The sequence below is a fragment of the Pithys albifrons genome, chromosome Z (genome assembly GCF_047495875.1).
Source record: "Pithys albifrons albifrons isolate INPA30051 chromosome Z, PitAlb_v1, whole genome shotgun sequence".
NCBI lineage: Eukaryota > Metazoa > Chordata > Aves > Passeriformes > Thamnophilidae > Pithys > Pithys albifrons.
Window position 1 is genome coordinate 31,285,836 of NC_092497.1, and position 13,929 is coordinate 31,299,764.

A 13,929-nucleotide genomic window follows, 5' to 3' on the forward strand; every position below is an offset into this window, starting at 1 on the left:
TTGCATTTGTTGTAAAGATTAAGTATATATGATCTACATTTCAAGTTACCACTTGTAATTCTTTAGTACTGCATATAGTTGTTCAAAAAATGCCAGACTGATAAGAAACGTTTTGGTGGAATGAAACAAAATTTGAAAGCAATACTATTGACAGAACTTAATGGTCTGTGCTCTATTATTTACTCTGTAGATATATGGGTTTACAACATAAACCAAACCTTGTGAGTTATTTCACTGCTGTTTCATGTGCAAACAATTTAATTGTACTTTGAGTTTTGAAATAGTGCATCTCAATATATGATTACATGTGGCCCAAATGCATGGGAAAGAAATACACACTTTGGAAATCCAAGAAGAACAAGGTGGAATTGGCAGTTTATTGAGGTGCGCTCTGCCTTATATAGGCTTGGGAATGACCATTAGAAAAGTAGGGGAGTACCAGAGGTAGAATATGCAACAACCAATGAGGGTACAAGGGTTCAGCCATAAGGGATAGGGGAAACTTTCTTGAACATTCCATAAGAAAACAGTTAATGTAACAAGCAACCTATAATAACCATTGAAAACCCAAGAAGCAACAAAAACAGAACAGTCTCTTTAAACAATGGTCTCTCTTGAGCCGAGGGTGTCAGGTTCAATGCTCTTGTTCCATGATTCATATCCATCCTTGCCCACATCTCCCCCTTTTTCTAAGGTCAAATACACTTGGGAAAAGGATTGGTCAATCATGCTTTGAAAACACATAAGAATAGAGGGTATACATAATGATAGGCATAGAAACACAAATAAACCAAACATAACTATTTCTTAAAACCTGTACCAATGTATAGTGAATCTAGCCAATTAAACATTCATCAACCCCATTATTGTTGCTAATTTTTTATTGATCTACCGGGCTCTGTAGGGCATCAATGCTGCAATGAATTGATTGCAAATGAACTGAAAAATTAAGGCAGCAGAGGCCCTCAAAATCCTGGCAGCCGTGCCCCCAAGCCAGTGACAGAAAATCTATCGCTGCTCTGTTCTGCAGTGTGGCCTTTTCTAGCATCTGATTATCTTCCAGAAGGCCTGCTGAGGCTGAACTGGTCACATGGACTTCCTTAGCCAGCCAGCAGCTTAATTTGTTCCACATGGCTAGGGCATGAGCAGTTCCTACTGCCAGGATGATGGTACCAGCCCAATCATTATGTGTCCTGCTCCAAAATGTGACTTCAGAGCCACAATCTTGTGGAAAATTTAGGAGATTAAATTTCATTGTAATTACAGAAGTCTGAGGATTAACCTCCAAGCCACAACTCCCTGTGTGGCTTCTTGGTTCCCCTTTGAGAGGGATATCCGTAAAATGGCACCAATATCATCCCAGTCTTGAAGAATTAAGTTTTCAGAGACAGATTTTCAGTTCCTTTCCAACCATCAGGCCACAGCTTTTAAAGAGGCCACATCAACAGGATGGCCATGCTGTTTTATCAGGTTTTTCAATTTTTTATGAGTCCTTCTTGTCTCATGACAGGCAGGCACCCGTCGTTTTTCTCTTACTAATTGGGAGTGGAAAGGGTAGGGAAAGACAGGGTTCAATCTCTTCTTCCATGGTTTATATCCATCCTCACCCACAATCACATGATTTATTTTTGCAAGAAAGTACTTAGCATACCTACAATTTTTTCATTTCAAACTATCAATCCCTCACCTCCACCATGTTCTTTGAACAAGTTATGAATTTTAGAGTAGATGACTGCTTCAGGGTATTCCATAATGGTAAAAAAAAAAAAAAGTACAACTGTTATCTAAACAGTTTGTACCTCCTTTTCTGTTATGTAGTTAAGTGCACCTTTTGGTGAACATAACTGTGTGCTGATACCAAAGTCTGGTGGAGGTACAGTCAGTAATGATAAGGATCCTGCATAGCTGGTACTTATAAAAAGAGCCTGCCATGTTCTGGTTCATTTTTTAACTGTAGAGGAGGCTAGGTGATTAACATTTATACATTTACATTGAAAATCTAAGTGAAAACAGCTACTGCATTTCTTGAATGACAACCTTGCAGGTGGTTGGTTTGAATTTTACATTTATTGAATTCTTGCTTCTCTAAGATTCGGTATCAGGTTTAAGAAGGCATAGACTTTCCAGGTAAGTATTTAGGTATTTGTAGGTTGTGAAAACAGATGTGCTATAGATTTCCAAGTGTAAATTAAAAGTTCAAAGAAATCAAAGAAAATAATACCTGAAAAAATACATCAGGGTATGAAAAAACATAACTCACTAGCAGCATAGCTCCCACTATTCCAGGTAACAGAGGTAGCATAGAACAATGGAAGAACATAGATACTATAGAATTCATGTCCAACATTAGGAGCAGAAGTGTTCAGATCCTAAACCTGAAATTATTGTCCATATAGGCCCTACACACTGCTCTAAGTCTGTGTACAGCTAACCTGGACGATTAATTATTTATCCGTGTATAAATGAATGGCAGCAATACAGTCTAAATTACAGCAAACATAAATTAACTAGTAATTTTTTGTCAAGGATGCCTGAAAGACAGTATTGAGGTGGAAAACAAAACAGAATCATCTGACCCATAAACAACTATGTGATCCTATTTTTTATGGAGTCCAAATACTCAAAAGTTATTAGATTTTTACATCAAACCCACAAATTCTGTGACAAAAGAATAAAATAGTTGAATATCAGGCAATTAAAATTTACCAAAGTTGATTGTATCACCACTTTTCCATCCTCTAGTGAATTAATCTAGTGATAGAATATACATAATGATGTCATTAACCATTATTGATTGCAAGGAACACTCTTGGGTGCATTGCTAATCATTCATCAGGTGCTTTCTAATGACTGAGCACTTGTTTTACAAAAGTAATTTTAATCAATGTATTTATTTACTGGGAGAACTGAAATGAGATTATTTTGTCAAAAGATTGTCCTAAAAAGCAAAAGTTATGTTCTTTTGCAGAAAACTTCCACCATCAATGAAGTTTGAAACCTGAGTCCGGCATGGCAGATATGGCCGTCTGTTTGACTTAGTAACTGCAAAAGATCAAACCTGTTGAATACAATCCTGTTCTTTGCCTCCTTTCTAGATAGAGTTTGGATATGAGTCAAGGCAGTGTAGACACTTTGGCTGTTGGCTGCTGTCTGTTTGAGCTTGGGTCAACATACTGCAGAAACTGTGTAATGGTGGTGGAGTCACCATGCCTGGAGAGATTGAAAAGATGCCTTCCTCCTATTTAAGTGGCTTAAGTTATGTCTGTAATTGCATCTGTGTGAAAATGTGCTGGGAACAGGAATGGTTGCTGCACAGATTGCAGCTTTAGCTTTAGTCTTTTATCAGGCAGAGAAAATAGTTCCATTTGACTTCATGCAAGAAATAAACAGAAAAATTATGGATTATTTCTGTAGAGATAAAGAAATACTAAATACAGGTTCTATACAAAAATTTTTGTCACACTGATAGTTTTAACAAATGTGCAAGAAAAATACTTAATATTCAGAAAAATTTGAATACCAAACAAGGATTATTTTGAAAATGAAATTTTGTTATATTTATCACAAATAGATATTATTCATAATTTTGTCAGTTCACTGTTAAGATAGTCCTCTGAGAACTGCCTGACAATAATTCTTTTAAAATAAAAAGATGCTTCCTAAAAATTCTAGTTTATCTATAATGTGTCTTTAAAAGCCGTAACATACACTAGATGTAAAATTAGGATCTGTGAGGGCATTTTTGATTGAGAATGATGGCCAAGCATAATCATCCTGGAGCAACACACAGAGGACTGCAGATTTATGGTCTAAACCTGTCCCTTTCTTGTATTTTAATTGATTTAATAAACAAGCAGCAAAAGGAGAGAAAAGGTCCTTGAGCAACACTAACTGAGGGCAGGCTGACTCCAACTCAAGTGGTGGATAGAAGGCAAGAGTATTTGCTTAGCATATGTTTAAAGTTGCATTATTTTCAGAGTGAGTTTTATACTTTTAAAATAATTCTTGGTTTGCCATTCAGGTTTATGTCTCCACAGTATTGAGATATACCCTCCTTGTTTTGGGACACTGACATTTTCATATATTGCTCACCTTATGCGTGCATGAACAATTGCTGCCTGGATGAGGTTACTGGACAGTAACAGGGGAACACTTTAGTTTAAAACTCCTAATCAAGATTCATATTGCTGAGCTTTCTAGTCCTGTCAGTTATAACTAAGCCATTAAGTTAATCATGTTGAATTCAGAAAAAAGGTGCTACCCAAAATCTGTCAAGGTAATTGCCCTTCTTTATTTTCTGAGATAGGAGTGTTCTGTGTCAAATAAACACTTTTTAAGTGTTTCACCATAACTTTCTCCTCATCTTCAAGATCTGCATCTTCTTCCATCTCCCACCTGAAAGAAAAATAACTTTTTCTTAATTTTTAATGTGTTTTAAACCAGTCTTTAGAACAAGAAAATAAGAAGTAGTTACTATCAATTCATTGACCTCCCTAGCAGTGGGTTACACTGGTTGAGATTACTGAATCATACAAAATACAATCCCCAAAAATCTTGCTACACATAACTTAACATGAGGATACTGACATAAATTGTCAAAGCCATCACAAAATCTTACTTATATTTTTTGCAATAGTGCTTTCTTTCTTTTTTTTTTTTTTTTGTTTTATGTCACACACACATTAATAGAGGTGGAAGCCTAGTAAAACTAGAAGAGAAAAAGTGGAAGAGCTAACATACGTTTTGGAAGTTAAGCAGATGCTCTCAATACTCTCTCAGTTTGCAGTGAAAGGTCACCACATGACATCCAACCCAAATATTTAATGTGATTGTAATAATTCTCTGGCAACGAGGTACCATATTACAAAATGCCACAAAACTGACAGGCTCTTTGTTTCTTAAACCATCACGTATACCTATCACAACCAGAAATAAATTACATCAGACTCTTCTCTTCCCACATGAATACTCATTTCTAGTTTAGGGCTAAGGTAATACTACTAAAATTGAAAAAGTAAAAGAATACAAAAATATTTTTTTCTGCCACCCCTAGTAATTAAATACTGAATCTTAAAAGCCATGCACCATTCCCTTGAAGCAAATCAGGATAATAGACACAGAAATAGTGCTGATACATAGTCAGCTAAACTCTGTAACTAATTATGCCAACACTATGCTCAGTTATGTAGCTCGGTTTTGTGGATATTTAAGAGTTTGATATATCTTTAATATTAATCCCTTTCTCTTCTACATAGATAATGAAGTGTAGCCTCACAATTCATACCAGTTCAGACAAAAGGTAAAGCATGAATACTAGATACAGAGGTCAGATTTTCAAGTATTAAATCCAATAGGTTATAAATGAGTTATAAGATGATGCTGAAAAGTAGGAGACACACAGAAAAGCAACATAACAAAGACTGCTTTTAGGAAATTAATGTCAGGAGCAATAGTTTAATCCTGTCCTCACACTTCTTAGGTCTTCATTCAGACTGTAAAAACCAGAAGCCATGTACAAGTTTAGTTTGGTCAATAAATCTAATATAATACAGAATGATGGAAAGACTATATTCCATTCCTCATATTTTCAAGAAGACAGTAATTACTGGAAATAGAGCATGGTAAACACTTGTTGCAAACCAGGTCCTAGGGAGACTGCACACACCAATGTGATGTTCAAGCAAATCCCAAGTTTATTCAAAAACACAGGTAATATATGACCTTAAATGACCCCGCCCTAGGTGCGGTGGTCTGACTCCAATTGGTTGAGGCTGGAAACATGTCCTTTTAAGGTGAAAACGAAACTTGTAAGGTGGTCCTCCAGACCCACCTGAATCAGGGCTGCAACATCTCCCCCTTTTGTTTCAAAGAACAAAGCAAAAATGCAAACAACATAATACACATAACTCCCTAGCTAACTTATCCAATGGGGAAATTGTTACCATTAGGATCATGCATATTGCAACTTGAACAGAAAGGCTGAAAATTTTGAAAATTGAGAAAAAACATTTTGAAAGTCTTAAATTTTGCTGATTCAAGACTTAACAGGGTATTTTGCAGGTTACACATCTCTACCTCCCCCTCTCTTTTCAAAATAGACCTTTGGAAGGAGGTACAGTAACCTTTGTAAACTCACACGAACCAATACATGACTAAGACATGTATGTTTGGAATTTATAAACTTACAACTAGTGCAAAACAAGAAACTTTTCTTTCACGAGTGAAATTGTGGTCTTTTTGTGCAGTCGTCACCACACAAACCACTGTAAACAAACTACAAATTTTATTAAATTTTGTGCAAAGTGTTCAAGAGTGCAGAGTGACTTCACATAGCAAAGAAGCAAGTCCAGTCCAGCTGAGCTAGATCTCCTTATGCTTTAGTTCAAGGTCCATTCTCAGAACTTCTGTGTGGCCATCACAGAGGCTTGAGAATGAAGCTTTGATTTTTCGTCACTTTATACACTCTTGGTAAAGCAGTAAACAAGTGTGAATTCACAGAGAAAATTCACAAAGGCTCAACATAACCACTTACATTCTGCAGAAAATGTTCAGCAGCTGAGGGGACAGGTGTCTTTACCCTTACAGCCTGCTGGGCAACTTGGTAGTGCGATAAGCTCAAAACTGCACTTTAACTGAAAATTAACAGAATTTCAAAATACAGGCTAAACAACATGCTAAGTTGAACTGGACTGTTCTTGTTTGATTGGACAGTCAATGACTAGTCCTGCAAATAAGAACAATCAAACAAATCATAATAACAACCAGGATTAATACTCCTTGAATCAATGCTGCTTCTTGCCAGCTTATTGGGCTCAGGGAATGAACCCACTTCTTTAAAGGAGAAATGTTAACTGTTAGCTTGTCGGAATTATTTTTCACTGCTTGTGCTTCTTTGGAGTGTTTGATCAACTCTGTGGAACATATCCCTTTAAACTCATTACATTGGTAACCATGAATCATCAGCAAGAATCTTAGGGCTTCTCTGTTTTGTAATACTGCTTGTTCTACCTTATCAGCATCTGTTGAGAAATCATTAAGTATTTTGGCAATGATGTTTAGTTGTTCCCGCACTCAGTAGTTAAGCATTTGCACTAGACGTAATGCTCTGTCTACACCAACTGGGGAAAAAACTGCTGCTAGCAAATTTCCTGTATCACTCCAATGTTCTATGGTGTTTTCCTCAGCTTGAGGACTTGACCACTTAACATGCTCTTGTATTGATTGTGTAAATTTGGTCAGCTGGCCTAAATAACAAGGTCCAGTTTTTACCTGGGCAGGTATTCCAGGCCATGCTCTATTACCACAAATTAAGAAATATCCAGGAGGCAACACTCTTCTCTGGTTACCTTTTGTGTGAACCAACCTTGGTTTTGGGTAACTTTTATTTTGTGAACCAACAACATTCCAACACCAACTGCTATTGGTGTAACTCTTATTATGACGAGTGACGTGTGTGCTTCCCACAGGAAAATATTGCTGTGACCAGTGTTTGTTTGACCATTCTGATGCACTAGGATGCACAGGGTGAAATTCAACACATGACTCATTTCCAGGGAGAGCTCCTACTAACTTTAGCTCTTGCGGATCTCTCTCTAAAGAAGTATTCAATTGCCATATGATGTCTGCTATGGTTTCTCCAGTACTACGATAGGACACTTTGGCTTCCTCAATACCAAAAGGAATGAAATCTTTGATGTTATGATAAGGTATTCCTATAAGGCACACTTTGTTTGGTTCTCCTGCTTTAACCATGTTATCTGAGCAGAAATTTTCTAGATTTGCCTGTTGAGAAAGCATTATCCATACATTTTGATTAGTAACAGCAACAAGACAAGTTACAAATGCAAGAGATACACTTAGATACTCTCTGGATTTAACTACCCTTTGAATTATGGTGGCTAGATGCTTTTCATCTGGCTTGACCATAGCTGTGAAGGCTTCTGAAATGGTCTTTTGAGTTACCAGAGTCTTCCCTGTTCTAGGAAGGTTAGAAAAAACAGCTAAAGCAGCATTTTTGGATCTTTCAAATCCCTTTTTTACTACATCATGATTCTCAGCTCCCCCCAGCATGTCCCAAACAGAGGCTTCTTTTTCTTTCGGCGCCGTACCTTTAAATGGCTGTGATGTTGCTCTCCATTCTGGGATACAGCTGGTGGGTGTGGCTGTCAGTGATGAAGGCTGCAGATACCAGGTTGCCGGCGCAGGGACAGTCCCTGCCAGTGCGGGGGGTTCCGGTGCCGGTGTTGGCGGCTGCAGGCAGCACGTGGCTACCGGGGAGAGGGTCCCCGCTGGTGCTGCAGAGCTTGTGTCCTGCGCGCTTGGTGCTGTGGGAACTTGCTCTCGGGACGCTTGTGCTGTGGAGGGCGCACAGTGAAGGGAACACCCAGGGGGAGCTCTGCTGGCTCCACTCCACTGGGGAGGGGTCTCTCCCCTCTCCATGACGCAGTCGATCCACGCAGGAGGTGGTGGGGGTGACGTGCGAACTGATCCGCCACAGGGGCGGGCGAATTCGGAGCTGACCCTGGCCCCTGCGGGCTGCGGCGGACCCACGCCTGGCGCATGCGCTGTGATTGGCAGGCAGTAGGGAGGGGGGTTGGGCGGTCCTGCCGCCTCGTGGTAGGTAAGGGCGCGCAACTCCTTTGTTTGATTTTGCGGGCTTTGCGATCATGTGGTCTCTTTGTTTTCCTGGCCACGCGGTTTCCAGCCCAGCTGAAATGTCTCCCGCAGCAGTCTCCTGCCGCAACAGAGCGACTCCGGCGTACCCGCGGGGCGGCGGGGAGCACAGCAGAGGCACCCCAGCTCCGAGGTACCCTCAGGGCATTGGCGGTGGCGGCAGCGGCGCTGAAGGTGGATGGACAGGGGGATGGTTGCCTTCCCTCATCTCTCTCTCGGCTGAGGGCACCCCCCATTGCGTTTTCTCGGATTGAGGACAAAAGTAAAAGTTACTCACGGTTTGGCATGGCTGGATGTTTTCTGCGATGTGTCTCATGGGGTTCCAAGGTTGCTGCTGAGGTCCGGCCGCTCCTACAGCGGTAGCCGGTGGTCTCATTTGCTGTGCATAGGCTGTTTCTTGGTAGTTGTAAGGCGGTGCAAAGACGACTTCTTGGCTTTTTGCGGTGACGAATGGCGTGGAAAAGCTTTGATTCTATGGTTGCTGTGGTCTTGCTGGGTTATCCAGAGCGGGAGCAGGCAGTGCCGCGTGTGGGTACCGCGGCGGGGGTTCTGCGAGCGGCACAGGTGGCAGCGGTGTGGCAGAGGGGTACCGCTGCCACGTTTCTGCAAGCAGCGGTGCAGAAGAGTGCTCAGGGGAAAAACCGCTCTGCAGAAGCAGGCTTTCTTCCTTTCTCTCCGGTAGATCGAGGTTTTTACGGGCTCATTCTACCTCTAACAGCATTTTCCTTACAGCTGCATATGACAGAATGAGAGGCAAAAATTCTTTGGTGCAGTTTGCGCTAAATTCCACAAATCTGCCCAATTTTTTCCCATAATTCTATGGAAAGCGTGGAATTGGCATCTGTTAAATGCCCTCGACTGAAGCACCATTCCAAAATTTTTTGTAATGCTTGTCTTTCAATGTCTGTTTTTGTAACACAAGCTAGTCTTTCAAATTTATCAAGCAGTAAGTTCGTTTTAATCGAGTTGGAATTTCCCATGTTTCTTTAACTCACCGGTTCGAAGGTCGTGGTTCCTTCAGTCCATGTTCTTCCAGCAGCTCTCAAGGCCACTACAAAAAACTCCCAAGTTTACAGGAGACAGAAGCTCTCGGAGGCTTCTCCACAAAGCACCCAAAAAACTGGGGCACAGCAGCTCTCGGAGGCCATTTCTTAAGGTTCTAGGCAGGTCTGCAGGTGGCTTCCATGTTCTGAGACACGTTGGGGTCCACCATTTGTTGCAAACCAGGTCCTAGGAAGACTGCACACACCAATGTGATGTTCAAGCAAATCCCAAGTTTATTCAAAAACACAGGTAATATATGACCTTAAGTGACCCCGCCCTAGGTGCGGTGGTCTGACTCCAATTGGTTGAGGCTGGAAACATGTCCTTTTAAGGTGAAAACGAAACTTGTAAGGTGGTCCTCCAGACCCACCTGAATTAGGGCTGCAACAAACACTTTTTGTAACTATTTAAAAGCTTACTAAAAACAGCAATAGAACAAGTGCTCACTCTGTGGCACAATCTCATTGTTAAAAAACAACTAGAAAAAAATATGTTCAATGAACATGTATAAATTAGCATATATCCATAACACCTTTACCTTAAAAGTGAAATCTGACAACCCATATTTGTGCCTGACATACAAAAGTATCAGAAGAGGCAAAGCATACTATGAATAACATTAAAAGCACTGAATGCCTATCATCAAAGTTTTGCAATAATTATCTTTCTATTACTCCATTCATACACAACTGCTATCATATTTAACCTTATGTGAATATTAACCATCAGTACAATTACTTGCTATGTCTGTCTGCTTCATTCTCTGGTTTATGACGTATTTATAAAACCTAGCTGTACAAGTCTTCAGGACAGTTACTTTTGCAAGCATCCCTGACAAATGCTTTTTTAAAGGGTGACTGGTTTCCCTTTTTCCTTTTCCTAATGTACATTCTCTTTAAACCTAGGAAGAAGTTCTGTAGGCCTTAATTTCACTTTATGGTCCTAAGAGTCATTCAGAAACGCCACTACACCAGTGAAATTTGTTAACTTTATTTGATTTGATTTGTTGCATATTTTTAAGTAGAGGAGCTGTTTGCTTAGAAGGACAATAACTGAAAATTCTGGACAGAATACATCCAAAATGGTTAATGTTGGAGGTACAACACAGAAATCTGGAAGTTTTGGCTAATGGGAGTTTAACAATAAAGCAGCAGATTACTTTCAAAGATAGTGATTTCATGCTTGTCAGCACATGTCATCAAATCTTAAACATTAGTGTTGGCAAAAATCTTCACTGTCATCCCGTTTGGCCTTTCTTTAGCATTCACTTTATAAGACGTTTTCTAATACCTTACATTACCATTTTATTCAAAAATAGTCTATTTTCAAAGCATTTAATCAGGTCCAATGAGGATAAGACTGTCTCATATGCATTCACTTAAGAGTATCCATGAAATAACTATGAAATGAGCTTGACAAACGTGGTCTCTCATCTAATTTAGAAACTTTTCCACTTTTACACTTAAAGTCTGAGGACAATATAGTTTTTTAAAGGACTACTACACAGTAAGGAACAAAGTCACAACACATCTTTATTGTTCTAAATGGGATGAGAAATTAGCTGTTAGTTCTGTGAGTAAGTGGAAAAAGTCAACATTTACTAGTTGAAAATTTCCAAAACAGATGTTTTTACTAGTATATAAAAAACATGTGACAATTGTTTTGGCAATAGTACTTGGTACATATCCAATTAAAAATTACTATCATTAATTACTTTCAAAATGCAAGATTCATCAGTTGAAGAGCCAACCTGCACAAGTCTGTTGTTTTAAATAATTAGTAACACAGCTCTTAGATAAAATTTCCAAATTCATACGTGGCTTATGTTTTATTTCACTCTGGCTATATCTTGGAACATTTCAAAAGGAAACTGGAATTACTTGAACCAATCCATCATATCATCACATACATTTTGCTTAGATTTCATATGTAAGTTCATCTAAAAAGATAAGTTCAACTCTCCAGAAAGCCCAACTTGCAGTATATTCTTCATATTTCAAAGAAAGCATATGTTAAGAATAAAATGCCATCACCTTTGTAATCTTTAGGGTAGCCAATAGTAATTGTGTACTTAAGAGAAAAAATTTAAATACATTTTTAAAATGTGGTGAAATGTCAAATAATGTATACTGTGTGCACCTGACGTGAATCACTTACACATTTTTCTCCTTTCTGTGTTGCAAGTGGCTCATCAAGAGAGGCCAGGGAGAAGCAGTATATTTTTTCAGATAGATACAGCAAAACACATTAGTACAGACAACTATAGGAATCACAGAAGTTTTCTGCTGGTTTGGACCTTAGATCATGGGGTCCAAGAGTATGACTACAAGTGGGAGAGCTTCTGTTTCTCCTTATAAATAAGAAGCAAGAGAGGAAATGTTACGACCCACTCCTCGGAAAGGGGACCGGGGTAACCTTGGTTGTTATCGATCATTCCCTTTAGGGTGGACTAAAGTGAAACGACACCAGATAATCAGTGTTTATTTTAACAATTCCATGTAATGTGACATAGAAAATAACCTTAGTGGGCGGGGTGGGGGGGGGGTGGGGGGGGGAGATGCATAGGAGGAAGAAAGACAGGAGAAGAGTCCAGGACAGCAAGGAAAACGAAGAGATAAGAAAAGATCAGTCACATAGAAAGGTTCACATATTCACCGCCCAGGGATCCAGCATTGCATCTCAGCAGTCCTGCAGACCATGGTCTCCATTTGCATGTAGTGGGGGCCAGGAACAGAACCCACCCAATTCCCAAAGTCACCAGTCCATTTTTATGCCCTCAGCATGCCTTTTGCACCTCCCACGAGGCAGGGGTTGTTTTCCATTAAGCAGTGTCACCAGCCGGGCTATGAAACCCCAAAATTCGCCAGGTTCATGTGGAGGGCAGGGCAAAGACTCTTCTTGCCTCTTCAGGGCTTGACACTTTTAGAGGGATGGGCCCCAACTGCCCATCAGGAGTATAATGCAAAAGTCAAAAGCCTGCAAAGTCTCTTAGAATGCATAAATCATTAACCATTCCAGTCTCTGACAGGAAAAAGTCTACATTAATAAATACATTAATAATTACTCTTTGCTTAGTTACCAGGTTTGCTTATAACGGTAATTAGTTTTAACAAGTGTGCAAATATTAGAGGAGAAAATATGTAAAATGTTGAAAGTAAGAATAAACATGAACAAAATTTAAATTAATTGTAAGAATATGTTTTAACACAGGTGTATTTTCAACTTTGAAAAATGTCAGTATTTGTATTACAGTATATAACCATGTCATTTTCTAAAGTTTATACAAGCCAGCAGCTAAAAAAAGTGAACAGTTTATAGAAAGGTTCACACTAATATACATTTATAGTGGTACTTTATGCATTGCTAACTGCTTATCTAGTATTTTATGATCTATTACATTTCTTTATGTCTTGGAAAATTTTATATCAGACATAATTCTACAGAATTTCTACAAAAAGAAAACAATGACACCATTGTTATTTCCTATGCAAAACTTAGTATTTCAGGTCTTCTTGTAGGGAGTTGTTTGCAAATCTAGGAATATTAACATTAGAGCTGTCCATTAAATAGCTGAAAATATTCATCTCTATATTGAATAATAGCTACGCTTAACAGTCACTAGTATCAGAAAACCAGAAATGAACTAAAAAGATGACAAAATTCACATCTGATCTAAATCAGACAAAGAAAGTGCCATTCAAACATCCTAACATGGGTAAATACTCAGACTTTCAGCATGGCAAGCTCATCAACTTATCTTCTGTTCATGCAGTGGATTACAAATAGAAACTGAGCACAAGTAGAGAAGGTCTTTTTGTGCCAAGTACTGTGTAAGAATGGTGAGGAAAAAACAAACAAAAGATACTTTAACTTACATTCCCTTTTATCTTTATAATGTAAGAGTAATTCCATGTAATCTATATGAAAATATTTTCCACATATTCACCTTCAATTTCTTCAATAATGTGTTTTGCTGTAGTTTTCAGACTTCTGTCTAAATGCATTTGTTTCCAACATTTATTTCCAAATAACATTATAAATGGAAGGAGGCAAAGAAAGCAACGGTTTGTGTATAAACATCTAATTGATGCAGTTTTGTGAAATTGATAAGAAGTTCTTCCTACTGTTTAATAGATGCAGATTTTCTGCAAGTAACTTAGCCTTATGATATGCTGCCAGCTGTGGCAGATTCTCTTACATTGTGTGCATGCA

At 38.9% G+C, this 13,929-nt stretch overlaps 1 protein-coding gene across 3 annotated transcripts in view; it reads right to left on the reverse strand.

The window, feature by feature from the left end:
• Positions 1-356: 356 nt before the first annotated feature.
• The window catches only part of KIAA0825 (KIAA0825 ortholog), a 291,172-nt gene continuing 277,599 nt past the window's right edge, over positions 357-13,929 (reverse strand). For all 3 annotated transcript variants that reach the window (XM_071581646.1, XM_071581644.1, XM_071581643.1), the window contains exon 20: positions 357-4,395. In XM_071581646.1, coding sequence (XP_071437747.1) covers positions 4,272-4,395 — 124 coding nt within the window. In that variant the 3' untranslated portion in view covers positions 357-4,271. The remainder of the gene's footprint in view (positions 4,396-13,929) is intronic.